Genomic DNA, 25,962 nt, shown 5'->3' on the forward strand with positions numbered 1-25,962 from the left:
TATTCACGCACACAATTCAGGTTTTTTAATGGACCTGGCCAAATGGAACCCTGGGTAATCAGGCCCGGTTTCCACTCACTATAATGCCAATATAATTTTTGCAAAGATATTATATATCTATATATTGCCAATTCCAATCCTTAGTAGCCCTTTGTGCTGACTCAACACAACTTAGAAGCTATTGAGTCTTTATATATGTATTGTACAAACTGGCTAATGTGTACAACTTCAAGCAGAGTTGTGTCTTCACTTTGCCGTCCCTACAGGCGAGAGACCCTGCAGGTGTATTGTCACTCTGCTGGAAACAAATGCAAACACAACCGCAGGCCCATTCAGTGAAGATAGTCTAATGATAAATAAACAGGCTTACATGTAGATGCGTGTATAAACTTCAAAATAAAGTCACCAAAATACTGTAACCAAATTTGCACCTTAAGATATTCAATTGGATGTATTTTGTAGATGTAATTTAGCATTCAAAAAAACATTGGTCTTCAATTATTTATTTCCTTGTTCAGTCTGAAATTTGTCAGCAAAACTAGACTGTGTCCAGTGATTTGTTCTTCTCTGTACTAGCATCTGTCCAGGCTGTTGACGAAAGAGAAACTATCTTATTGTGTGTGCCTTGTTTCCCTTTGCTGAGTCATCATAAGGGGCATTGTGTATCACTCCTGCCACTGATGAAAGGTCCATGTCTAGGGATATTTACAGAATGTTTTAGTGGTTATACTTTGGTTTATTAATGTTTTTAGGTAGACACAAGAGGCACTTGTTTATTCTGTTGTGTTGATTCTTTGTTGTCTCTAGAAGTTCAGATGCACTTGTCCAAGACTATTTTAACCTCAGCATCTCGGGTTCAAAATTTGTAAAATTATACATTATATATATAGTGTTATATATATATATTATTTTTCAGTCAGTTGAAATAAATCCTGAAGAGAACAATTTTGGGATGTTTTGTGTCTGTATAGGTCAACTATAAAAAGCACGTAGCATTTTTAATTTTGGTACTTGTACTTTTACTTTTGATACTTAAATACATTTCAACACCAGATACTTTTGATACTTAAGTACATTTATTATGAGCTACTTTAAGGCTTTTACTCAAGTCATTTTCTGACAGGTGACTTTTACTTTTACCTTTCAAGTAAGATATCTGTACTTTTACTCAAGTATGGCTTTCAATTACTTTATACACCACTGCTTAAATGACACAAACCCAAGTATGCCTGCTTATATTTTGAGCGTATTTCTTTAAAATGAATTATTTAAAACTCCTCAGAATGAAAGTAACAAAGGAAATTAAGTAACGACATGAATATATGAATATAACAAATTTCCATGACTTTTCCAAAACTTTTGGGAGATTCTTTTTTTCCATGACTTCTCCAGGCCTGGAAAAACACATTTTAAAATTCCATGACTTTTCCAGGTTTTCCATGACCGTACGAACCCTGTAACCTGGCACATGTATGACTTTACATATCTGTGTATTTGTGTTGACTGATCCTCTAGGATGTCCAACATGAGACAACTGGAATCCAACCAGACTGAACACTGAGTCATCACTTCAACACTAAACAATCAAAGCAAAGTATTGCATATAATACATAATGTAAAAAATAATATATGCAATACTAATAATGTGGAAGAACTCCATATAGTTCATTCATTGTCTTGGTAGTGCAAAGTTTAATCCAAAACCATATTTAAAATCAGTAGTTGAATATTCACAGAAAATAAAAGAGACAAACTTTGTTCATGAGTAACACTTCCTCTACAATAATGCCATACTTTTATGTTTCCTATCATTTAATAAGGTACGGATGAGCCTGAAGGACACAGCATTGCTGAACGTGTTCTGTCTCTTATGGCAAAGAAGAAAAATTAAACACTGGGTTCTTATCTAAAGTGTATCAAATCAGAAAGCAAAAGATAAACATTGTTCTAATTTTTTTACAAAGTTTTGTTTAATAAATTATGCAAGTTATTTGAGCTATGTGTCTGTCTAATCTTTTTACTTTGTTGCAATCATTTTACTTTAATGCTGTAGTATAGGCAACATCTTTGTGTCGCGCTGAGTGTAAGGCATGTGAAATGTATTTGAATTTGGGAGTGTTCCTGTTTCAGTCTGCTCAGTGGCTTTATTTCTGCAGGAGCCTGTGATGGGAATTTCTGTATTTAGATATGTTTAATGAAAGAATTGACAAGTATGTTAAGGAATGTCTGAACAGATGTGTTTTCTGTTCACTTAACTTTAAGTGAACAGAGTGGCTCCAGGAAACTATGTATATTGCGTCCTGGAAGCCTTCAGATGTAGCTAAGCAAAAGGTTCACAGCAGGGGTCACTCAAGGAGCAGGAGCAGATAAATCATCTTAAATCATTTACCAAATCTGATTGGGAAGGTTGGCTACTATATATTTTTAGTGAGGTTTTTAGTGTTTAAAGTAAGAGAATAAGAGTAAGTTCTCAGTATTTCCTCCACCATTGTTTATGTATCTATGTATCAATGATAACAATTGAATGATCACATTTATAGTTCTAGGTTCTCTATTACTTGTAACTTGACTAACGTCTATTTCTGAGTAACATTCACTATTTCCATGACAGGGAGGAAACCAACTCCTGTCCTTTAGGTGGGAGTAATGTATCCGGGGCGTGTGTGCGTGTGTGTAGCTCAGTTGACCAATCCTGCTCGAGACTGAGGTTGGGACCTCCTACCTCATTTACATATGGACACATACATGTATAAATAAATGAAGAAAATGTGAGAATAAATATAGAAGTAAATGAATCATTTATTAATTATTTCCACATTTATTCCCACTTTTATTTATTTCAACATTTCTGGATTTACTTCTGTATTTCCTTATGTAAACATTTATTTATTTATACATAGGTCAATTATGGTCCTCCATAATTAACATGGTATAAAAGTGACTAGAAAATTAAAATAAGTTTAGTTTCTTTTATTTTTCAGCAATGGAAATGAATGAAACTTTGAATGCTTAAGCTTTAAATTCCCACATATGTCTCATGTTTGACTCAGTTGATAATATTGCATTAAAGGAGGTAGAGGTGCACCTTCAGTTTGCAGTTTATTGAGTAAACCTAGTTAGTATCAACCTAATGATGTCAAATCTCACAGTCAAAAGAGGTTCCAGGTAATCCCTGCTAGTGTCCCCAACCAGTTAATTGCAGGTATATGACGCATAAGTATAAGACCACGCCCTTGGTAAAAGATAAGAAGGACAGTGCTGGTTGTTTGACCACGAGGGATCATGTTTAGTGTAAACTTGGCTCGTAGCTATGTAAGAAAGGTCGGTCAGAGTTAAAAGAACAGGCAGGTTGTCGCCCATAAAGATGCACTTCTTTCCAGAAAGAGCAGATTTCCCTGATAATACAGTGGCTGTTTTACATTTTTTCGAAATGTGCTGGTGACTTTTTTGTCATTGTGGACCTGTGGATGTTGTTATCATATTACTGTAAATAAAGAAATGGCTTACTTTTGACTCATAAACCCTACTGTGTTTTAAGCTGGTGCCTTGTACTTGCTCCGATATGAATTGCCTTTATTCTGATACACCTGATGAAAATTTGTCTAAGGGAAAGTACTTTGCAAAGCCGTATTTTCAGAAGTTGCACGTGTGTACAAAGCAAACACAACAGAAGCAAGCCAATAAGATCAACATAACCACGTCCTGGATCATGAGTTTAATTCTTGAGTTGTACAAGTGTCTCATAAGAACTCTGGGTTTGGTTCAAAGTTCTTCAGGGGAAACTGTCTCTCAGTCCTAGTATTAGCTTCAAACAGTGACTGTCTACTGTTAACAGAAATAATCCAAATTAAACGTTCACGCCACAATGCTCAAAACCCATAACATGCAAAAAGGCAAATGAAATATAGGTACACTTTTCATTAGTTTAGCCTGGCTTTAAATCAGCTATCGCCCACTATTAAAAAGCAGAAAGAAACATGTTCTTTTTCAATCCATTTTCAAAACAAGTATTTATACTACAGGTTTGATTTTAATGTGGATTCCATTGAGTGACCGCAGCACCAGTCGGGGAATTATTTTGGGTTTGCAAGTGGGGTCCTCTTTCAGCTGATATCTCCTCAGCGTCAGGGCTGTGACCACCTTCATCTCGTTCATGGCGAAGTTCTGACCGATGCAGTTTCTGTTGGAGGAAAACGTACAATTGTGAAACAACGCGAGGAACTTGAACAATGAAATACTTTGGGTTGTAAAACGACTGTTTTTCATTAGGAATGAAAAACAAGGGTTTTAATTGGGGTGTGTGCAGACATTAGGGCTGGGTATTGCCTGCAACCTCACGATACGATACGTATCACGATACACATTGCTTTTGAATAATGACCATTTCCTGCACAGAAGTTATTACAACAGCTGTTCTTTCTTATTCCATATAACAACAAAGGCAAAGTCTTAAGGATCGCACTACTCATAATACTTAAAATTCTGGCCATTAAAAGTTTCTTAATAAGAAACAGTGGGCGTCTTCAGTGCACGTTGAGCGGCCAAATTCAGACTGCGGACAAAGCATTTCACGTGCAATAACTGTGCCAGTTTTTCCACTGTTTCCTACCATGTTTGTTTTGAATTGAGCCGTGTGATGTTTTTGCCTATGCTCCCACCTATTGGCATTATTGTGCACTGCACCATAGGTGATGTTTCGTTTTCAAGACTGCCGTCCCAGCATTTGATGCCGTAGCATCTGCATCGATGTGTGCATCAGCAAGGAGGACATCACGATATATTGCCATGTCGATTTTTTGAGCACAGGCCTAGTAGACATAATACACTTACTCAGTATGTGCAAGGGAGTGAATTATAGAAACACCTGAAAATAGCACTGAGGTGAATGTCAAGTTGTACGTTTGTTGGGAAATTACACTTGACCACTGTTTTTAATCTTGTTCTGTGTTTGGGCGATGTTGTCATACACCAACCAACCTCTTCGTTATGTGGTAACCTTGGTTCTCTGTGTGAAATTACTATCTCTGTGAAGTAATCTTGGTGCATTCAGCTGGTTTGTTTTTTCTATTAACCAAACTGAAACATTTTCCACCTAAAACCTGCTGCTTTTTCAGTAGAGCGTGAATGAGCCTAAATAATTATTTTAAGTGTCTTTTCTGCATGTGAACAGTCTGCTACGATACAAAGGCCAAAGCCCGCAGCAGTGAAAACACTGCTCCTGAAGTGCCTCAAACTCATTTGCATTCCTGGCTCTTTTGTTGTTTTCATAAAGCTTCCATGTCCCCAAGTAACATGTGACACGGCCGCCTTGGGTCAAGTTACCACGGTACAAACAATTCCATTGCTCCCATGGCAACATGAGACTCACACAATCTGAACTGAGTTACTCCAAGCCTCATATGCATCCGTCTTTTTCACTGATATTTTCTTGAGCGAAAAGAAGGCAAGTGTGAGGCTGCACATCCTGAACTGAGTGTTAGGACAGCTGTACAGCAGGACAGCTGGACAGCTGTACAGCCAAAAGTTTTGAGAATGGCACAAGTATTGGTTTTCACAAAGTGTGTTGCTTCAGTGTTTTTAGATCTTTTTGTCAGATGTTACTATGGTATACTGAAATATAATTACAAGCATTTCATAAGTGTCAAAGGATTTTATTGATAATTACATTAAGTTTCTGCAAAGAGTCAATATTTGCAGTGTTGACCCTTCTTTTTCAAGACCCCTGTAATTCGCTCCGGCATGCTTTCAATTAACTTCTGGGCCACATCCTGACTGATGGCAGCTCATTCTTGCATAATCAATGCTTGGAGTTCGTCAGAATGGGTGGGTATTTGTTTATCCACCCGCCTCTTGAGGATTGAACACAAGTTCTGAATGGGATTAAGGTCTGGGGAATTTCCTGGTCATGGACCCAAAATGTCGATGTTTTGTTCCCCCGAGCCACTTAGTTATAACTTTTGCCTTATGGCAGGGTGGTCCATCATGTTGGAAAAGGCATTGTTCCTCACCAAACTGTTCTTGGATGGTTGGGAGAAGTTAGTCTCGGAGGATGTTTTGGTACCATTCTTTATTCATGGCTGTGTTCTTAGGCAAAATTGTAAGTGAGCCCACTCCCTTGGCTGAGAAGCAACCCCACACATGAATGGTCTCAGGATGCTTTACTGTTGGCACGACACAGGACTGATGGTAGCGCTCACCTTTTCTTCTCCGGAAAAGCTTTTTTCCAGATGCCCTAAACAATCGGTAAGGGGATTCATCAGAGAAAATGACTTTACCCAAGTCCACAGCAGTCCAATCCCTGTACCTTTGGCAGAATATCAGTCTGTCCCTGATGTTTTTCTTGGAGATAAAGGGCTTCTTTGCTGCCCTTCTTGACCCCAGGCCATCCTCCAAACGTCTCACTGTGCGTGCAGATGCACTCACACCTGCCTGCCGCCATTCCTAAGCAACCTCTGCACAATTGGTGCCCCGATCCGGCAGCTGGATCAACTTAAGGAGACGGTCCTGTTGCTTGCCGGACTTTCTTGGGTGCCCTGAGGCCTTCTTCCAACAATTGCACCTCTCTCCTTGAACTTCTTGATGATCAGATAAATGGTACATTTGGGTGCAATTTTACTAGCAGCAATATCCTTGCCTCTGAAGCCCTTTTTGTGCAAAACAATGATGACTGCACGTGTTTCCTTGCAGGTGACCATGGTTAACAGAGGAAGAACAATGATTTCAAGCACCCCCCTCCTTTTAAAGCTTCCAGTCTGCTTTTTTGTCTCAATCAGCATGACAGAGTGATCTCCAGCCTTGTCCTCGTCGACACTCTCACCCGTGTTAACAAGAGAAGCACTGACATGATGTCAGTTGGTGCTTCTTTGGCAGGGCTGAAATGCAGTGGAAATGGTTTTTGGGGTATTACGTAAATTTTCGTGGCAAAGAGGGACTTTGCAATTAATTGCAATTCATTGGCTCACTCTTCATAACATTCTGGAGTATATGCAAATTGCCCTCCTAAAAACTGAGGCAGCAGACTTTGTGACAATGAATATTTGTGCCATTCTCAAAACGTTTGGCCACGGCTGTAGACTGAAATCCTCCCTGCCAAGCTCATGTGTAGACAAACCTTGACCCAGCTGAGAAGGGCACGAATGCGTGAGGTGACCTTTTGGAGACATTCTCTGGTAGGAAGCGCAGTGGGTCAAAGACCTACGATGATGAAAGAAGGACAAACAGACATCAGTGTGGCATAAATCAGACATCAAAGTCCATTTTCTAATTTGGTCATGCAGTAATATTTGTCATTGTTAATATTGTCCCCCCCCCCCACCCCCCCCACCCCCCGTTATAGTTGCCTTGCTAATTTCCTGTGTTGCCTTTTTCTCCTCTGTGTCTTTTACTATTTGTCATGTTTTTATGTAAGTACTCGACTTAAAAAGGCAGATGAGTGTGAACTTGTGGTAAAAAGCCCCACATGACCAAGAATATCTAAAGGCATGACTTCACCACCCGATTGACATAAGTACGTAAGTTTTGTGAAAAAATTCTGAATTGTTTTTGAGTTCTGCTCCGGAGACGAAATGATTACAGACCTCGACATATGGATCACTATATCCCCTTGCATGACAAAAGTTCTGTGTATATATCAAGTTTTACACTGAGGGACTAAACCATGACAACTTGCAAGAGCCAGTGTGAAATCTCCACTTCAGACGTATGTGGAGACAGGTACTGATGCAGGGACTGAACACGGCCTCTTGTCTCTTAGAAAATAACCCTTCAATTATTTAACATGTTACGTGCACAGTAAAGAGGGATCATAATTCTTAGTTTTAGTGGCCACATCTGAGCTTTCACATGCTCAAAACTAAATGATCTTGACTTACATGAGGGTTTTCCCAGACGGTTTCATTCATGTGAATCCCATAGACACTTGTTCCAACAAGACAACCTACCAACATGAAAAAAATTGGGGTATTATAATTGAAGAATATGCATGGATCAGACCTATGTTATAACAGTTTCATCCTGGGGTCAGTCACTGTTGACCCCAGGGTGAAACTGTTATAACATAAGATATTGTCTTAATATGGTGAAATCCAGACCTAAGTGTTTGTATGCGCTGAAGAACGAATACATAAAACAAAAATGATTACAATAAAAGTTAATACTTTAGCTTTAAACAGTAGGGTAAAGGTTCCAGTTCCAGATTACAGTTTGGCGTCTTGTCTATCAATGTTTAACTTAAAAAAACAAAGTTAACTGAGACACCATCATGTTCTCTACTAGTAACCACTGACATGAATGCACCACAAACCTTCAGGCAGAGTCCTCCCATCACAAAAGGTCATGGGTTTGGTGAGTTGTCTGGCCATTCCCGGTACAGGGGGGTAAAGACGAATGGATTCTTTTATGCACATTGTTGTGTATGGAATTTTATTAAGATCATCCCTAAAAATAAAATACAAACAATGTTAGCGCTCGCCCAATCCAGCACATTTTGCCAGGCACTGCACATGCCAGTGTCTTCAGTACAAAGGCTTACCACTCTATGGTGTCCTTGTCTTGCAGGACCTCCGTGATCTCGTCCCTGCACATCTGCTGGTGTTCTGGGTTGCAGGAAAGACAGTAGAGGATGAAAGCGAGGCCGCTGCTTGTGGTGTCATGGCCCTCGAACATGAAGGTGTCCACTTCTGCTCGCAAGTCTTCATCTGACAGACCTTGCTGATTCTCGTCCTAAAGGTGCGATAAAAGGACAAAAAATAACACATTTGCCACTGGTACTACTATGACGGCTAATAGAAATAGACAGCATCGGGTTGACTTGTAAAGTAACGTGACCTCATAATAAAAGCACAAGAAAAGGCAGTGAGGTTGGTTGGTGTTGCGTAATGGAAGTCAGGGAGATAACAAATCTGTTTACACCTTCACCAGTTTAAAGGTTGGGTTAATGATAGCTGAGGGAAGAATGCTGTCTAACTGGGAGGGAAAAAAGATGAGTATGTCATGCTCTTTCTGAGTTACATAATACAGTGTAAAATAATAATCATAACAACAATAATACAAAAATAAAAAAAATAGCAATAATATTGCTACTATTAATATTGGTATTATTGAGATAACGTGTAATTTTGTAAAATCACAGGTTGGAGCCGCATATCATTAAACATACTCTTGCACAGAGAAGGATGTCCAGGAAGTCCAGGTTTCTCTTGGCCTGTATCCGGTCCAGCTCCTTCTCTTCCTTCAGTGCTTCTTTTCTCTTTCTTATTACAGCCTCTTAAAAGCACAAGATAATGGATGAGTAGTTGCAGACCCAATCTGACCATGCACAATGCAACATGATCCACCTGGCACGTGCACACATAGACATCTGAGGGGGCTTGAGCCCCGGCCCGTTTTCTTCCTGGAGAGAAAGGGCTGTTTTGTTGGGGTGCTTTTTTAAATAAATGCATATAACCTTCCTGTTTTTGCACAGCCTCCCTGTCAAACTAATCTATTGATTGAGCACTAGAGCACTAGAGCTGTGTTCTTGATTCTTAGATGCATCGATGCAGAGACCGAACATAATCAATTCATGTTGTTTTTAGCTTTGTCTGAGTCTCTGTCGGAGTCTGCTTCCTCATCACTGCGCTCACTTAACAATTTAACAATAAACACTGATCACAAGTTATTAGGACACAGAGCTTACCTGTATGACTGTGAGCAATCCTGCACGCTTTCCTGAATCTAAAGCCTTGTGGGCTGAGGTAGTAAATGATGTCGTTGTGGTATGGAAACGTCCTAAACCGCAAGTTGACCAGATCAGTGAGTTCATACACGGCTTTGATGTACGCATTTGTTCCACTGAAATGAAAATGTGGACAATAATTAATATTATTTCTTCCTCTCATGAAATGAGAACATCGAATTGGAACTGTGAATGGTTGGAAGGACAGTTTTTATGGACTCACCCCTCGGTCTGACAGTTGCTGCTGTGGCTGAACGCACATTTCAGGATGGTGTCCAGTGTCATAAGGCTCACATGTTCAAACAGTTCAAAGGACTTGTTGGTGTCTCCATAACTTTCCCATTTGTCCTGTTAACAGTAAGAGAACAGATGTGTCTTCTCCGCTGGGAATGGAGAAAAACTCCAACAGACTCATTAAAGGGATATTTCACCGCAAAATTTAAATCCAGTCATTATCTACTTATCACTGTGCCGATGGAGGCGTGGGTGAGGTGTTGAGAGATAAACAGTGTTGCAGCCAAATCCAGTACAATTTAAGTAAACGGGACCTCATCCTCAGATGTAGAAAACCCACATGTCTCCATACTACTCCTGTGATGTCATCCAAGCGTCAATTTTCCTTTTTCGTCGATCTATCCCTTTACTTTGATTCAAACCAGCCTCCTCTTGCTGTACTTTACTTGCTACTTCAATACTTTAAGTTCATTAACCTTGTTTGCACTGTGATTTACATACCAACATAATTTTAGTAGAATCCGACATCAATTTTACGTATTGTTTCAAGACATCATAATGGAAACCTGGCGTCAAGAGCCGTCTGTGGCGAAACCACTTCTGACCCTTTGACACCAATAAACCATCCCCTGAAACAGACAGAATGTGTGTACGTGAATGAAGACCTAAAAACAACAACCTGTCACGATGCAACACACAGACAAAGCAGAGTCTTACCAATCCAAGGCTTGATAAACCTGTACGCCACATCGTCTTTTGGTTCTGTGAGGAAAGAATCACAAACAGGTTTGGTTACTTTGACCCTTTTGTTTTTATTTATTGTATTGCATATAGAAGGCACATTTGACCACACTGTTATAAGGATTTATCATAAAAAAAGATCAAAAGCTAACACACCTGTTGATGTCAGAATGGTTTTTACATAATCTGGGTGGTGAATATTGACGAAACAAGTTAAGGGACCAAACCACAGTGGGAAAGCATATGGGTACTGCTTTGCCCACTCCAGCAACATGGTAAAGTCTGTGCCATCTTGTTTAAACTGAAAGAAAAATCAAAACATGCAAGACATAAAACATTCACCTGCACAGTTTGCCAGTCCTCTATGAAGGAGTGTTTCTTATTCTTGAGTCATGATGTTTATCAACTGTGTGTCTCTAATGTGCAGGACCGAACTTGACTATCATTAGCAAAATATGCCAAGTATGAAAAAGTACACATAATAAAGGTGAAGGTATTTACTTTAATATCATGTCAACACATAATTATATATTATTGCTCATTATCATATTATAGTGAACACAATATTATTTCATTCACTTAAATAAAATGTAAGTTGAAATAATGGATATTATAGAGGAAATAACAGATGTAAGATAAACATAGTACAGTACCAGTAGTGAAAAGTGCCAGTGAAATGTAGTTAAGTGAAAAGTACCAGTTTTATGTTGGAGTTAAGAGTACCAGTGAAATATAGTGGCGTGAAATCATAAATGCAAACTCTGGAATACTGGCACCTGAGGTGTCGATGACCATCACAACATAAATGTGTGGTGATATTCCACCACTGTTTATGATGATGATGGCTCATCCATGAACTGGTCCCTAGTTCAGGGTGCTGTCTAACAGCTGAGTTACTGAGGCTGCAGAATGTTTTACCTGAAGGACGTGTCCGAACAGCCAGTGTCCCGGGGGTCCAGGGAAACACTCAGTGTTTCTGAACGCAGCTTTTCTCTTCGCCAACAGAAGACTGAGTTTATAAACAACAGTGACCAGACAGAGCACAGCGAACAGGTGATGCATGCGGGGCCATGTCAAGAGAGCCTCGGGGAAGTCCATACTGAGGAGGAGGTGGAGGAAGAGAAACTCCTGGTGCAGGAGAAACTCTTCTATCTGAAGTTATTTAACTGCGAGGATTAAGGCTGGTGAGAGGAGGAGTCTCTCTCTCCCTCTCTCTCCCACTCCCACTCTCTCTCCCTCTCTCTCTCTCGCGACAAATCAGATAATCTGTTATTGTTTATTCTTTTCCGGGTCACACCGGACACAGATCCACCCTATGGTTCCACCAACCACTTCGTCAATGTTGCTGATGACGCGACTGTGAGACCAACTCATCCACACAAAAAGTTCCATCAGCAAGAACGAGGAATCCAAGTACAGGAGTGAGGTGAACCCGCTGGCCACGTGGTGCGAGGACAACAATCTCTCCCTGAATGTTTGATAAACAAAGGAAGTCGTTATCTCCCCGATCACCATCGATGGTCTTCAGAAATGCTCCACAGATATTTAAGATGTATCTTCAGAAATTATGGACATATAAGATATGTCTTCAGAAATTTCCGTGATTTAAAAAAAGATATGTCTTCAGAAATTTTCGTGATTTAAAAAAATATATGTCTTCAGAAATATTCGACATATAATAAAGATGTGTCTTCGGAAATATTCAACATATAAGATATCATCCCGGTGAATAAGTATTAGATGACATATAATGAGTAAATTATAATATACGGTTAATTACATAATCTGATTTTGATACCCTTTCTGCATATAAACGATTATATACGATACGATATCCGTTTCATTCTATGATAAAAAATGACTATAATATCTTTTTTGCAGATTATCCAGGTAGGATGGACACAAAGTTTTTTCGCTTACCTTTGCACCATATACCTTTTTAGATGACAATCTCTGCACACAATAAATTATTAAAAGTGGCAGTCTATTGGGGGTCAGGACTCACTAATCACTATTATCACTTGTCGAACAAATGAACCATCATACAGACACGTATCATATTTTGTAAGGTACCAACCTCCTCTTCTTTACATTTCTTAAATAATTTATCAAATCTGATTGCGAGGGTTACTTTCTGGTTACTATTTATTTTTAGTGTGTATTTTAGTGTTTAAAGTAAGGGAAGAAGAGTAACTTGTCTCAGAATTTCCTCCACCATTGTTTTTGTATCTATGCATCAATGATAACAATTGAATGATCACATTTTTTGTTCTAGAATCTCTGTAACTGTCGGCTTCTTGTAACTTCACTTGAGTACTTTGACTTAAAAAAAAACGTATATTTCGGAGCAACATTCCAAAACCAACTCCTGTCCTGTAGGTGGCGGTAATGTGTCTAGAAGCTGCTAACTTGAGCAGAACAACCCGGACGACGAACAGAAGCTTCTCATTCATCTGTCTTCTCTCTTCCTCTGATAAGTGAACGAGCTGTTTGTCTTCTTTCTTTTTCTTTCACTCTTTCACCCCCTGGTTGGTAGTTTTCATCCCATTTAACTGCTTCCACGCTGAAATGCTGAGCACGGCCACTTGAGCTGAATTGTGGCTAACTGATGAAGCTAACGTGGCTGGCTAGTTAGCTAGCTAGCTAGCCGTGTGTTGATTGAACGAACCGGCGAGGCCCAACTGGACCCTCGGTCTTTCCCGTGGAGACTCCCCCGAAGACGAGCACGCCAGAAGCAAACCCCAGTGTTCATCGTCTCCATTTTGTTCCCCGAGGTTTAACAGGTAAAAGAGCAAACTACTGTTATAAGCGAGTGAGGTAGCTAGAAGAGCTAGCGTTAATTCTTGTATGCTACATGCTCACACTGGCTGCTAGATGTCAAAATGTTATAGAAGTTGTAAACTGATCCGAAAATACTTTTTCAAGCTGTCAAATGAAGTCCAGCTAGTAACTGGTAAACTTCAAATACGTTAAGTTTCTTGTATTATTCAGTATTGGAACTTAATGAAATGATCAGTGCTTAAGCTTTATGAAAGGAAGTAGAGGTGCACCTTCATTTGGCAGTTTATTATGTAAACCTAGTTAATACTACACTAATACTGTCTAATCCCACAGTCATGCAATAAACCCAGGATCCATGAGTTATACTGCACAATTAGTAATTGTACCGAGTTGTGGATTCGGCTTTATACAACTCTTCTTTTGAGAAGTATTGTGTTAGATAAATGGTTCTTTTATTTTGTTCTTCCCATTCATATCTATGAGGATCAATGTGGCCAAATAACAGAATTGTCTATTTGCATCCTCCAAACTGAACATACAGGTGCATCAACATGTTTCCCTTTTTAAAATAATGTCAATGCAACATAAACATTACACTTCATGAGGCTGGGAGTTATTGCACAAGTGTTGTATTGGAGACAGTGGAGTGTTTTAGTTGGGTGCATAAAAGAGAAGAAGGCAGATAAAGAAGTAGGACAGGTTAGTTGGCCAATGTTCATCTTACTATAAGATAATGGTGAAAAATAAACCCACATATTATGTCTGGTCAAAACATCATAAAAACGCAATACTTTTGAAAGAATACCAAAGTCTGACTGTGAATGAATTCACAGTTAAGTTAAATTGAAGCATTCTGAGAGTTTTATGTTTAATATCGGTTGTGTATATGTTGATTTTAATGTAATGACATTGATCTACATGAATTTCAATAGTAACTGGTAAAATGTGTTCAAAGGTATTCATTTGTAGCCGACTGTTGTAGTAAATAAATAATTTCCTCCTTTAGATTCAGAAGTGCAAAAGTCAAGATGGAGGCTCCTCCTGTCACGTCGATGCCAGTCACTGGCGGCACAATCAATATGATGGAGTATCTGCTGCAAGGTATGATTAGTCAGATACAGCCGCTGCTGAGGACAGAGGATAACACATCTCAATAATAGACTATAAACTGCCTTGTTACAAACGGCCCCTAGGACTGAGTGAGACAAAGAAAATATGTGATAAGTGGCAAGGTTTACATCACTGCTATAGTGCTATGAGATGTGATGAGTCAACATGTCAATAACTTAAGCTTGTGAGTGTCGGAAAGTGCTGTAGATCTAGAGCCTATATCATTCTGTCGTATATCTAACAACCACACAATATTCTATGTCACTTTAAAGCATAAAACAGGCTGATTAGAAATACACACTGCACACACTACCAATCAGAACAATTATGATCTATATCAGGGGTTCCCAAAGTGGGGGTCGTGAGACACAGAGGCGGGGTCGCGAAATGCATTCCAAAAAAAAAATACAATTATTTTTTTTTTTATATAAACAAAAAAAATATACATATCAATTGATATTAGAATAAAACCATGCAATTGTAGCCGAGCGTTTAGTTGTTGTATTGAATAAGGCCTCAGCCTAAAGAAGACACAGGAGACATAGCAGCCGTTTAGTACAGCACATCCTTCAGGTAAAACCCCTCTTCAAAATAAGAGTCACTAAATAAAATAGCTTACACATTTCCCATCAGTTTTTTTCTTTTTTCTCCCCTTTTTTTCCTCCACAAAAAAAAACATTTCCTTTTTTTATCTTACGACACAGGTTAGCAACAGTTCAGTTTACAGCAGCACCAGTCACACGGTAGCTGCCCAAAACTCTTTTGGAAAGCAGCTGAAAATTATTGACAGTCACAATGAAACGTTGGTTAATACCAACCAAATCGAGGAGGCCACAGGAACAGGACAGGCTAGCAGAGAAGAAGAGGCTACCTGAGCAGACATGCACAAGCATGCACGCACGCACGCATAGTGCATGTGCGTGGCTGTGCGCAACATTATAAACCACCTCCAGTGTCGTTGGGGGTCCCCAGTCTCTGGCACCGTTATTTTGGGGGTCGCAGGCTGAAAAGTTTGGGAACCCCTGATCTATATAGATGGGTAAGAAATAAAGGAAAGACTGTTGTAAATGCTTTAATGAGATGCAGGGAGATCATGAGTTGCCAGAACAGGTTTTAGAGATAAACTCTGTTTATTGATGGATGGATGAGCACTATTCTTTCAAAAGATCAATCCCCATTTGGTTTTTAAATGAGAGCTATGATCAAAACATATTGTGCGGTCTAAGTCATCTCTCTACATCATTCAACTGCTTTAATAATGCTTCTCTCCCCTTTAACCCTTCAGGCAGTGTGTTAGATCAGGCCCTTGAGAGCCTATTACATCGCCTCCGAGGTCTTTGTGACAACATGGAGCCGGAGATCTTCACAGATCATGAACTGGTTTATCTTCTGAAAGGCCAACAAGGCAACCCCTTCATCCTGCGTGCCCGGCGCTCCCTCTCCCACCCCACAGCTCCCTGGCACCTCCGCTACCTGGGCCAACCTGAGGTGGGAGACAAGAGCCGCCATGCCCTAGTCCGCAACTGTGTGGACGTGGCTGCTTCTCACAGCCTGCCGGAGTTCCTGAATGAGATGGGCTTCCGCATGGACCATGAGTTTGTGGCGAATGGACACATATTTCGAAAAGGAGTAATGAAAATCGTGGTTTCCAAACTGTCACGCGTCCTAGTACCAGGGAACACCGACAACACGGAGCGTCTGTCACTTTCATACCTGGTGGAGCTGAGTGTGCTGGCCCCGGCTGGGCAGGACACTATGTCAGAGGACATGCGCAGTTTCGCTGAGCAGCTCAAACCCCTGGTTCACTTGGAGAAGATAGACCCGAGCAAACAGAGACATTAACTGGACTCTCACTACTGCTATGGACAAATTCTCATGTTTCTTGTTTTTTACATCAATGTCTCTCTTGTTACCTAAAATGAAATACAGTGCATCTTTGATTGAACACTTACACTTCTGGTCAATTTGTTATATGAGTTGAAAAATTTCTTCTTTTTCTTTATGGGGGGGGGGCACCCAACGTTAAGGTGCGTTACCGCCAAAATGTGCTTTCACTATACAACCACATACCTCAATTTCCACAAGAGAAACTGTATCACTCTGTCAAAGTGTTATGTCCTATCTTAGTTTAACTTAAGCCCAGTTTAATGGGGCGATTACATTTGTAGTAAGTATTGATCTAGTTGTTCCCTGATTAGTGGAGTGTTGAATTGTTCATAGAGGCAACACTTGTGATGTGTTTGAAATAAATAGAGAAAAAAAAAAAAGGTAGAGGAAGTGGGAGCATCTTGAACGAATGACGAATTTTGTTTAAAAATAGATTTCAGCAAACAACCCAAAACAGATTACCACTTGTCATTTGCTGTATTGTAATGGAGCATAGATATAAAGGAGGCTCCTGCGATATATAATATATATATATATATATATATATATATATATATATATTTTCTTAAAAATTATTATTTGTTTGTCTTGTAACACTAAGGTGAGGAAACAGCCACTGCTCAACAGTTACTGATGATTTGTCAGCCCCCAAAAAATCTTTAATTTCCAGGAAGTCCCAATTCAGTTTCATTATTATTGTTCTATGTATAAAGGTACAAAGTCCTATTTAATCACTTGATTTCCAATGAGTGAACATGTTCATTGTACACCACTAGGGGTCTCTCTTGCTCTTCGTGTAACTGTCCTAAAAGTAGGGAGCTGAAAGCTACCTCGGATCATCTACATGAGCTGCGGTTGCCATGGAAATAATTAGTTGTGAGATCTGCACATCTTTTCCCCCCACTCTAATTAGCTTTCTCAATTGCTTAATGATACATAGACCTGTGAAAGCCTTTCTTTCTTCCCCCCAACAAAAGCATTGATTTTCCTTCTCTTCCCCTCTCATTTCTACTGTTAACCCATTAGTGCCTCTTTCATGGGAACTTGAGCTGAGACTATTTTGCGTGAAAGCGCTGCAGCTCCCTCAGGTTATATATATATACTACTGTGTCGACATTATGGCCATCCACTGTGGAGACTGAAGTAACTAATGCACATCCTGTCAGTTATGATAATAACGTGGGCAATCTGACATGAGTGCTTCTAATAACGCTGCTACAGGAGGATGCATTTGCAGGGCTTGCGAATGTAAAGTGACCATGTGCATGTCTGAGGGGAGAGCTCGGGGCAGATGGCTGTCTCTACACGTTGACCTACCTGCATATCAACGCTGATGAGGACAAGTTCACTGAGGTGGAAAGGTGAGATGACATTGCTTCTGCTTACATTTCGTGCACCTGGGAAACCACCCTTTGAACATTTGAATATACTGTACATCATATTGCTGAAAGATTTTGTGTATTATGAAGGCAAATATTTTGATGCACAAATTGAATGTATATATAGCCCTCCCCTTTACATGAAGTTGCCTGTCAATAAGACTATATTATCTGATGGAGACAGTTTCATGTTCCAACAAGCAGAGGCAGACTACTGGCCCTTAGGACTAAAGCATGATGTTTCAGCTCTGAGTGAATTATGTATTAAAGAGGCAGATGCCTCCTTGCCCAAGGCTTTATATGTCCAGCATGGATACACTACAGTCTGCTGGCTTTCTTCCACTTAAACTTGTGTTTAGCACAGTGCTCTTTGGTGATGAGCTGGACTCCCACTGCACCTCCACTCCGCATTGCCTGGAGAAGGAGGCATAGCTAGGCTAATCAGTGTCTTGGCATCAGGCCTGCTCAACTATTGTGGACGTAGCCAACCACTGACTTGCACAAGTGAGGGATTTAGCTTGTTGCCTGAGGCAATATGATAAGCTGCATGGTTTATTTGATGAAATTCAGACCGGAGTGACACCCTCTCCTAACACATGTATGCAAAAATCCAGATAAGTCTGTGAATTGGGTTTAACGGGGTTAAGATACCGAGTGATCATCAAACTTGATTAATTTTCATTGTGGGTTTGTTATTGTGAGTAATGAAAAGGGTGGGGTCCCACAGAGGCAGCACATCTGCACTTACTATGGCTACAGCAAACAATACGTTTCATTATCAATCAAACCCTTGCTTTTCCAATTCACTTATTGATTGTTTTGTCTATAAAATGGCGAATAATAATGAAAAATGGCTGTTACATATTCCTGGTGCTCAGTTTGAATTTATTGGGAGAAGCATCATTTGAGAAGCTGGACCCAGGAACCATTCAGCTTTTTTATTGATAATTGACCTTGATGATTGATTACATTTCACAAAACAATTGGAGATGCATAGTGCAATCTATTTAGAGTAAGTCTCATACCTTGTTTTCTAGTACACAGTGCAACAACTTAGCTGCGCTCCGACAGCCTTTTAAACATCTTTGACATCATCAGTTTATAACACAATTAAGCCCGCTGCACTTTTGGGTATGAGACGAGCGCACACTGATTTTCCTCTCTGGGCCGTTTGGTTGCTCTGGGTCTTTAACTGTTAAATATAATTAATTGACCAAAGCAGACGGTGTTGGTTAATCATATTTTGTTAGACCTCTGAAATGGGGATAGAAGCCGTTACCTGCACGGGCCTTTGCATTCCACTCCACAACACAGTCTTAATTAAAACTCTTGGCACCAGTTGTCTTTGCTGCCTCTGAACATAATGTACATAGTTGGCAGCGCAGATGCCGAGATGCCACCAAAAAGCTGGCTCTTGCTCGGGGCAGGAAGTCTTTAAGTTACCCTGTTTTGGGCCACTGCCACAGGGGTAAAAAAAAATCCAGCTTCGCCTACTCAGAAACATTCCCAATACTTGGATTTGTGCCCTCTCCTTCCTGTGTCATTGGGCGCCCATATGCTTGTTAGAGAGTGTGGGTTGTTTGCCGAGAGGGGTGGAGAACCAGGGGAGGTGTTTTCCCAGACAGGCATCGATCTCCCAAGGGTGTTCTTGTGGCTCCTTCAGCTTCGTCTTTTCCTAATCCCACAGGGCAGAGTGGGGGTGCAGGGATGAATTGCACAACATCATGAGGTTGCGAGGGATGTTTAAAGTGGCAGGGCAAAGAAAACGAGGACGGGCCTGGCAGAAGAAATAAAATGTGTCCCTGATGTGAATGAAATTCCAGAGAATGTTTTTAGGGTGCAAATTGACAGGCACAAAGCTCTGTCTTGTTGTTGATGTGGTGCGCTGCCGTGCTTGTGGCTGGCTAAGATGATTACTGCCGTGCAGAATATTCTGTTCCAGGATCAGCCAGAGCCTGAAGCCAGCCACGCTGTCTCTGGAATGTCTGGTATGCGGACAGTATAGCAGTTAGCCTGGAAGGGACCAAACACGTACATAGTTTTCCTAAACTCGTGTTGCCTGGACCTTTTCTCTCCTCGTCCTCTTCCTCAGGAGCCCAGTCTCTGGAGATTCAGTCCTGCTTCGAGCCTCTGGATTTACACCGTCTTCTTGATGTTCACAAGTACTTCTCTTTCTCGATGTGTGCAATCAAGACACATTATGTAATCTCAAGTGTCACAAAAATGATGGCTCTCTGGAGTTTTATTTGTGAACAAGCATCGCAACTACAACCTTGTGTTGGAGACCAGAGGATATGAATGGCTCGTCTGTCTCCAGCATTGGCTCGATTGTAACTCTCGCCACATAATTAGAAAAAATAGTAATTACCCTTCACTCAAATTTATAGGCGCAATAAGACTTGTAGACATTTTTTACATATGCAAACTATTAGCAACATGGCATTTTAACCCACGTGATCCTCCTGATGCTCAGCCGTTAAGTCACTCCATGACACACCATGACACATCCTCCCACATGTAAAAGAGTGCTATTTTTGACACAAATTTCTCAACATCAGTCATGTCTGAGTGCACAGGGTGGCCATGTTGTGCAACTTTTAAGTACAGCTTCAGTCCACGCACACTTTGCACACATAAGGGTGGAGCTCGCCGAGAATTTCAGCCACCTTACACAGCTCCAGCTTGAAAATTAAAAGCCATAGAGTGTTTTTCTGGATTCAGCGTCACACACTCTACAGAGATTGCACACCTCCATGTTTAGGGACAATCCACCATTCAGCTGCTGGATATTTTTGACTGCAGTGCCTTCATAGGAACATGCCCCCACAGGTCATACTGATTACCCATGGGCTATTAACATGCTTGCATGGAGAGGCTGTCTACCTCCCAGATATTATCTGAAATTGTGTGAGAGTGTGAATGTAGGACTGTCCGTAAAAGCCCATGAATAAATAATATCCTCCCCACAGCAACAGAACAGGTGTAAGTGTTTGCATCAGAAAACGTGACGAAGAATTTTCCTGTGAAAAGAGCTCAGCAAATCTGTTCTGGATGGGCAGAGGGGGAAAGGGTGAAGTTCGATGTGAAGTCACCAGCCCAGATTTACTCTTAATACGCGTCTACACTGGAGATAGACAACCAATGGGAGTCGAGCACCTGTGACTGTGTGCCCGCCCTGCTGTCAGATTTAAGGAGGAGGGGGTGGTGTTGGGGGGGTGGAATCTCCCCTCGGTTAGGGCAGCGCATTTACGCACGACTGTCTGACCAGGGGAGTGCGTCTCTATGGCGGATTCTGAGATGGCAACGTGCAAGTGTTTTATTCCTCCTCACTTTGGCTGGACTGAACACACACACACTCCATGCTCTGCTTGGCCTCTGTAGGGGAAAAAAAAAAATCCCCATTTCACCTCACTCCTGCCGGATTAAAATCTAGGGTTACCTAATCTCTCCTAATCTGCACTAAATCTGTCTAATCGCGTAGAAAATTACACTCACTGAGGTATAGTCCGCAAAATAATCAGCATAGGTGAAAACCTCCATGCACGCCGCGTGGGTTCTCCCAGGAGGGCATTTTTGGACACACACACACACACACACACGCACACACACGCACACACGCACGCACGCGCACACACACACGCACGCGCGCACACACACACACACGTACGGTGCGAGGAACAATTTGTTACGCACAAAGGCAGATCACACGAGACGCTGCATTTAAAAACAAATCCGAGATTGTGTAGGAATTTGTGTTCTCCACATTGTCTCGCTTGTGTTATCACCGCTGCACGTTGAGGCTGCGTGGCGCACAAAGCACCCGCATGACGCACCGCCAGAAAAGGTCATTATTAGCTGTGATTAAGGTTTTTTGGGGGGGGTGGAGAGGGGGGGAGAGAAGCTCAGGGAGGAGGAGGAGGAGGAGGAGGAGGAGGAGGAGGAGGAGAGAGTTCGGGATTTCGCTGTAATCACGTTCGGAGTATTGATTTCGTGAGCGCACTCCAATTGGCAGCATCTCCACTCCAGCGCCGGCGCGTCATCCTCAGTTCACATCGCCGGAGCGAGTTGTAAGCAAATGAGAACATGTGTGGGATCTGAGAGAGTGAGAGAAGGACAGAAGAGGGGAGAGAGCGGGAGAAGGAGGTGTGAGGAAAAAGCCATTTTTTTGATATATTCCTGTCATCCTGACAAGTGGATACCAGATTTGATTGCCGGACTATTTTTTTTTAAATTTTCAATTTCATCCTCCTCATCCGTTATATATATATTTTATGTTCTCAGACTGGGAATGTATCGATTCGTCACATGCACACGCCTCCTCGTTGTGATCGCAGACAGTTGGGTGCTGTTCAGGCTGAGTGGACTTGAATGTGCCGCTGCCAGATTAATCCGTGCAGACTGGAAGATTTAATAATTCACGGTAATAACGCATTATCGCCTCAGCGGCTGCTCTCTACACAGCCCCGCTGATTTGGTTCCTCTTTCTTTTACCCCTTCTCTCCATTCTTCCCGGTTTTTTCTTTTCTTCTGGAGGATTTATCGACGCAAATCTGCTCCTTATCTGAAATATCATCTGTTGCTGCAACTGGATTGAGGAGCCCCCCCCCTTCCCACCACCACCACCAATGACTGCCTGCGCTGAGGTGGTGTGGACGGCTCAATAAGAAGCATTTTATTCACCATTTGACCATTTCTACTCCAGATGAAAAATGGACGAAAAATTGTTATTACTTTTATTACTTCTCTTATCTCTCCACGCCGATCTGTGATTTTCTTTTTCGTGTCTCCATCATGATCCTTCTACTCTGTTGAATTGCCTCTCATCGATCCGGACTGTAGAAGCTGGAAAGCCCGTGTCACAACGCGAATTTCAACCGTGAAGTGATATTAAGGACAGTGGGGGGACAAAAAAATACGGAACCGTGGAGGTGTTTCCCCTCCCTTGCCTTGTTTTCATTTGATTCATCCCATTTCAACTGAAGGGTAAATGTTGATGATGGAGGACAACGAGCTGGACGCTCATCAGGTTGATTCGGATTTCGAGCCGCAGAGCCGGCCTCGCTCCTGCACCTGGCCGCCTCCGTGCCCGGAGGACTTCCCCGGCGGCGGACACGAGGTCAGCGGGGGTCTCCCACTGGCCAGCATCAAGGTGGAACCGGAGGACGTGCCGGCGTGCAGAGGGGGTCTGGTGGGGGGTGCACCGGCGGGAGAGCTGAAGCACCCGGCCGGCGCCCCATGCCTGGCCGCCGGCGGGGGGCTCGATGGCACCGGATCCCTGCGCAAAGCCAAGTCCTCCCGGCGGAACGCGTGGGGGAACCAGTCCTACGCGGATCTCATTACCCGCGCCATCGAGAGCACCCAGGATAAGAGACTCACGCTGTCACAGATCTACGACTGGATGGTCCGTTATGTGCCCTATTTCAAGGATAAGGGCGACAGTAATAGCTCCGCTGGCTGGAAGGTAAGGAGTGAAAACACATGGGGGCCAGCGTGGTGGTGGAGCTCTGACATGTTAATCAAAAAGTGTCCACACCGATATCAGCCCCATGAATAAACCGTTATTCTTATTCGCTATGTCCCTTATGATTATTTCACCTCCTCCACATGCTACCGTGGGATTCCGTGTCGGTTACGCACGAATGGGGACACGCGTTATCTTGTCTTAGGTCATTACTGCCGTCAGTCATTTCTAATAGATCCGAGATGGCCAAGTGTAATAGACTGGAGTGGAGTCTCTTCCAGTGTGTGTGTGTATAACCATGCCTTGCTCATCCCAGCTTCAGAGAGCAGCTGGTGGTGTGCAGGGTCTGTACAGTGCATGAACCCCCTTCATCAGGACCGGGACCACAGTGCTCCATGATCCCTCTGCTGCAGAGAAACAGAGCAAACTGTTTCATGCATAATCCTTATACACAGCATCTTCCTCTACTTATCAGTGAAAGCATCTATGAATCAACAGAGGGACACTTGTTGGTAGATCACAGGTCAGCTGTCCACAATGTAAATATTCAGAGCGGCTGTTTCATAACTGACCACAGTCCACCACCACTGCCCGTCTGGCTGAGAGCCGAGAGTAACCTCCTGGACATCTGCCCGTGTTATCAGCCTCTGCTCCTATAGAGCCAGTCATTACGGCCATCTGAGGACAGGGAGCAGGGGCAGGGGGGATCAGCCGGGCAGCACTGCTTGTCCTCATAGTTCACCTCTGCTGACACTTTGAGACTACATGTTAAGTTTGCTTCTGAAAATAGCGTCGTATGCACGGGAAGGTAAAGAAGGTAGAGGCTGAATAATACAAGAGCTCCTTGTCGGTTAGGAAAATCTATAGACTGTTTATAGTTTCATATTTTGGGGCTTGCAGGATCGACAGGACTTCACTTCTTTAAGAGAGCATTAATACTTTGTGCTTAATTATCGTTAAATATTTAAAAGAAGAATTATCGAGATGACGATGTTGACTTATTTCTGTTCCGGTACAGAACGATCGAGGTGTGTCACTCGTATCATCGCAAAAGATCACAGCCCAAAGTAAAGACGTGCATTGATATTTTTGTCGCTTTGGAGGAATTAACCCTTTGTCAAAACCTGCGTGATGCTGTTGCACAATCTAAACTCTGTCACCACCTAAAGTCTCCTCTGTTGGCCCCAGATTTAATCACAAGCACCTGACTGACGCCTAAAGCCTGTCCCATTAAAGTGAGCGTTGCTAAGGTGTGTCTCCAGGTAGACTTTGTTTCATTAGCCCTGCGCTTCCACCACAGAGGCTTCAACCGCAGGGCCTCTTTATCTTTAGTGCCAAAGTCCCAGTCTGCTATTTATGAAACTGCAAATTAGGGGGTTTGACAGTGGCAATCTGAGGTCCTGGGCTATTTAAGGCCACAGGCGAGACGTGGGGCCCATTCCAGGTAATGATGGGGGATTAGGTAAGTCGTTTAAAGCAGGCAGCCATAATGTCAGTAACAGGGCTGACCTGGTTTTGGTCAGAGACAGAGTGGTAATGTAAACATACACTTAAACGTCACATGTGCAGCTAAGCTGCAGCAAAACAAGCTGATTGAAATATTGACCCTGAGCAGCACATATACACGCATGTACACAAAACCTTGATTTCTGCTACAACTGCCTAGCCAGATAGTTTTCATGTCATATTTGTTTTGATAGGAGAGATACAGAAAGTCCATAAATCTTAATTTTTGCACACTATGGCACTTTTGCACAGCATAAACAGAAATGTCTGTGCCTCAATAGACATTTCAGGACTGAATGATCTGATTTTTATGAGAGCTGAACAGTAGGATTGCATGGTAAAGTCAGCTTGTAAAGGTCAGCGTGAGGCCACATGTCCCGAGTGGCCGTCGTGAACCCTGCGTCTAAACCCAGCAACCTCCCGCCTCCACTTGCACACAACGCAGGTGCACTCTCACATGTGTACTTCTACAGTCATATCAGGCAATTATATTTGACAGCTGTTGCGAGTAAGAAAAAAGTTACTTGTATCATCCACTGCATTTCCAATCTGAAAAATCACGCACGCGCAAAAGCATTTGATGTGAAACAGTCTGCTTTATTCTGTCAAGGCAGGGGAAGGGGGGGGGGGGGGTGGATAAAAGAATTGTTGGTAAGCTGCTGATGAAATAAAATGAAATTAAGTGGTATAGCTCGGCAGTTCATGTGGGAGGCTCTGGGGTTTTTGAGGGGGGAGGGGGGGTGTCGGTAGGCGGGGGATGACCAACTCAAAGCAAAAAGGAACCTCCGGAGACAGCTTATTGAACCTGGATCATACATGGTTGTTGTCGGAATATAATCATCAAAAGCAGACTGCGCGTTGTAAATTACGCTGCCGTGGAAAGGATGTGAGCGCGGCTCGATGATGGGTGCTAGACAGCCAGTGCATCGAGACGGTACCATTAAGCTCCTATAAATACCTAATGGCTTCTGAATTCTAGGAAGGCTACGGCATTCTGAGGTCACGGCTTCCTAATCAGCTCCTTACTGGAGGAAGGTTACGTCGACTTGTGCACTTGAGAAGAACCCTGTTACACTTTCCACCGGGGTGCTAGCCAAAGTGCAGTGAGGATTAGCAGACACTAAATCGGACTTTATTTTCCAGTTGCC

General features: G+C 42.1%; 3 protein-coding genes across 4 annotated transcripts in view; 2 read left to right on the forward strand and 1 right to left on the reverse strand.

Moving 5' to 3' along the window:
- Positions 1–3,681: 3,681 nt before the first annotated feature.
- On the reverse strand, positions 3,682–11,914 carry LOC133014800 (cytochrome P450 4B1-like). 2 transcript variants are annotated; one of them, XM_061082066.1, is made up of 12 exons: positions 11,609–11,914; positions 10,847–10,991; positions 10,667–10,711; positions 10,451–10,578; positions 9,939–10,063; positions 9,677–9,768; positions 9,158–9,264; positions 8,531–8,721; positions 8,303–8,436; positions 7,872–7,936; positions 7,112–7,194; positions 3,682–4,180 (listed from the first exon to the last, which is right to left on the reverse strand). In XM_061082066.1, the coding sequence occupies exons 1-12, from the start codon at positions 11,786–11,788 to the stop codon at positions 4,012–4,014; spliced, it is 1,464 nt and encodes a 487-aa protein (XP_060938049.1). In that variant the 5' UTR covers positions 11,789–11,914; the 3' UTR covers positions 3,682–4,011. The 2 variants fall into 2 exon arrangements, with proteins under 2 accessions (XP_060938049.1, XP_060938048.1); XM_061082065.1 differs by having other exon boundaries at positions 9,677–9,831; positions 11,609–11,912.
- A 1,198-nt stretch (positions 11,915–13,112) lies between these two features.
- On the forward strand, positions 13,113–16,532 carry med18 (mediator of RNA polymerase II transcription, subunit 18 homolog (yeast)). The gene is made up of 3 exons (XM_061081477.1): positions 13,113–13,473; positions 14,478–14,572; positions 15,867–16,532. The coding sequence occupies exons 2-3, from the start codon at positions 14,500–14,502 to the stop codon at positions 16,421–16,423; spliced, it is 630 nt and encodes a 209-aa protein (XP_060937460.1). The 5' UTR covers positions 13,113–13,473; positions 14,478–14,499; the 3' UTR covers positions 16,424–16,532.
- Positions 16,533–22,834: 6,302 nt separating this feature from the next.
- The window catches only part of LOC133014635 (forkhead box protein O3-like), a 29,656-nt gene continuing 26,528 nt past the window's right edge, over positions 22,835–25,962 (forward strand). Inside the window, exon 1 of the mRNA XM_061081902.1 lies at positions 22,835–23,308. Coding sequence (XP_060937885.1) covers positions 22,835–23,308 — 474 coding nt within the window. The remainder of the gene's footprint in view (positions 23,309–25,962) is intronic.

The sequence above is a fragment of the Limanda limanda genome, chromosome 11 (genome assembly GCF_963576545.1).
Source record: "Limanda limanda chromosome 11, fLimLim1.1, whole genome shotgun sequence".
NCBI lineage: Eukaryota > Metazoa > Chordata > Actinopteri > Pleuronectiformes > Pleuronectidae > Limanda > Limanda limanda.

Coding starts and splice junctions, on each gene's coding strand:
- LOC133014800 (XM_061082065.1), bottom strand. CDS start 11,788: ATGGACTTCCCCGAGGCTCTCTTGACATGGCCCCGCATGCATCACCTG. Junction 9,265..9,676: donor GATTGCTCACAGTCATACAG/GTAAGCTCTGTG, acceptor TGTGCTTTTAAG/AGGCTGTAATAAGAAAGAGA. Junction 7,195..7,871: donor CCGTCTGGGAAAACCCTCAT/GTAAGTCAAGAT, acceptor TCATCATCGTAG/GTCTTTGACCCACTGCGCTT.
- med18 (XM_061081477.1), top strand. CDS start 14,500: ATGGAGGCTCCTCCTGTCACGTCGATGCCAGTCACTGGCGGCACAATC. Junction 14,573..15,866: donor GATGGAGTATCTGCTGCAAG/GTATGATTAGTC, acceptor TTAACCCTTCAG/GCAGTGTGTTAGATCAGGCC.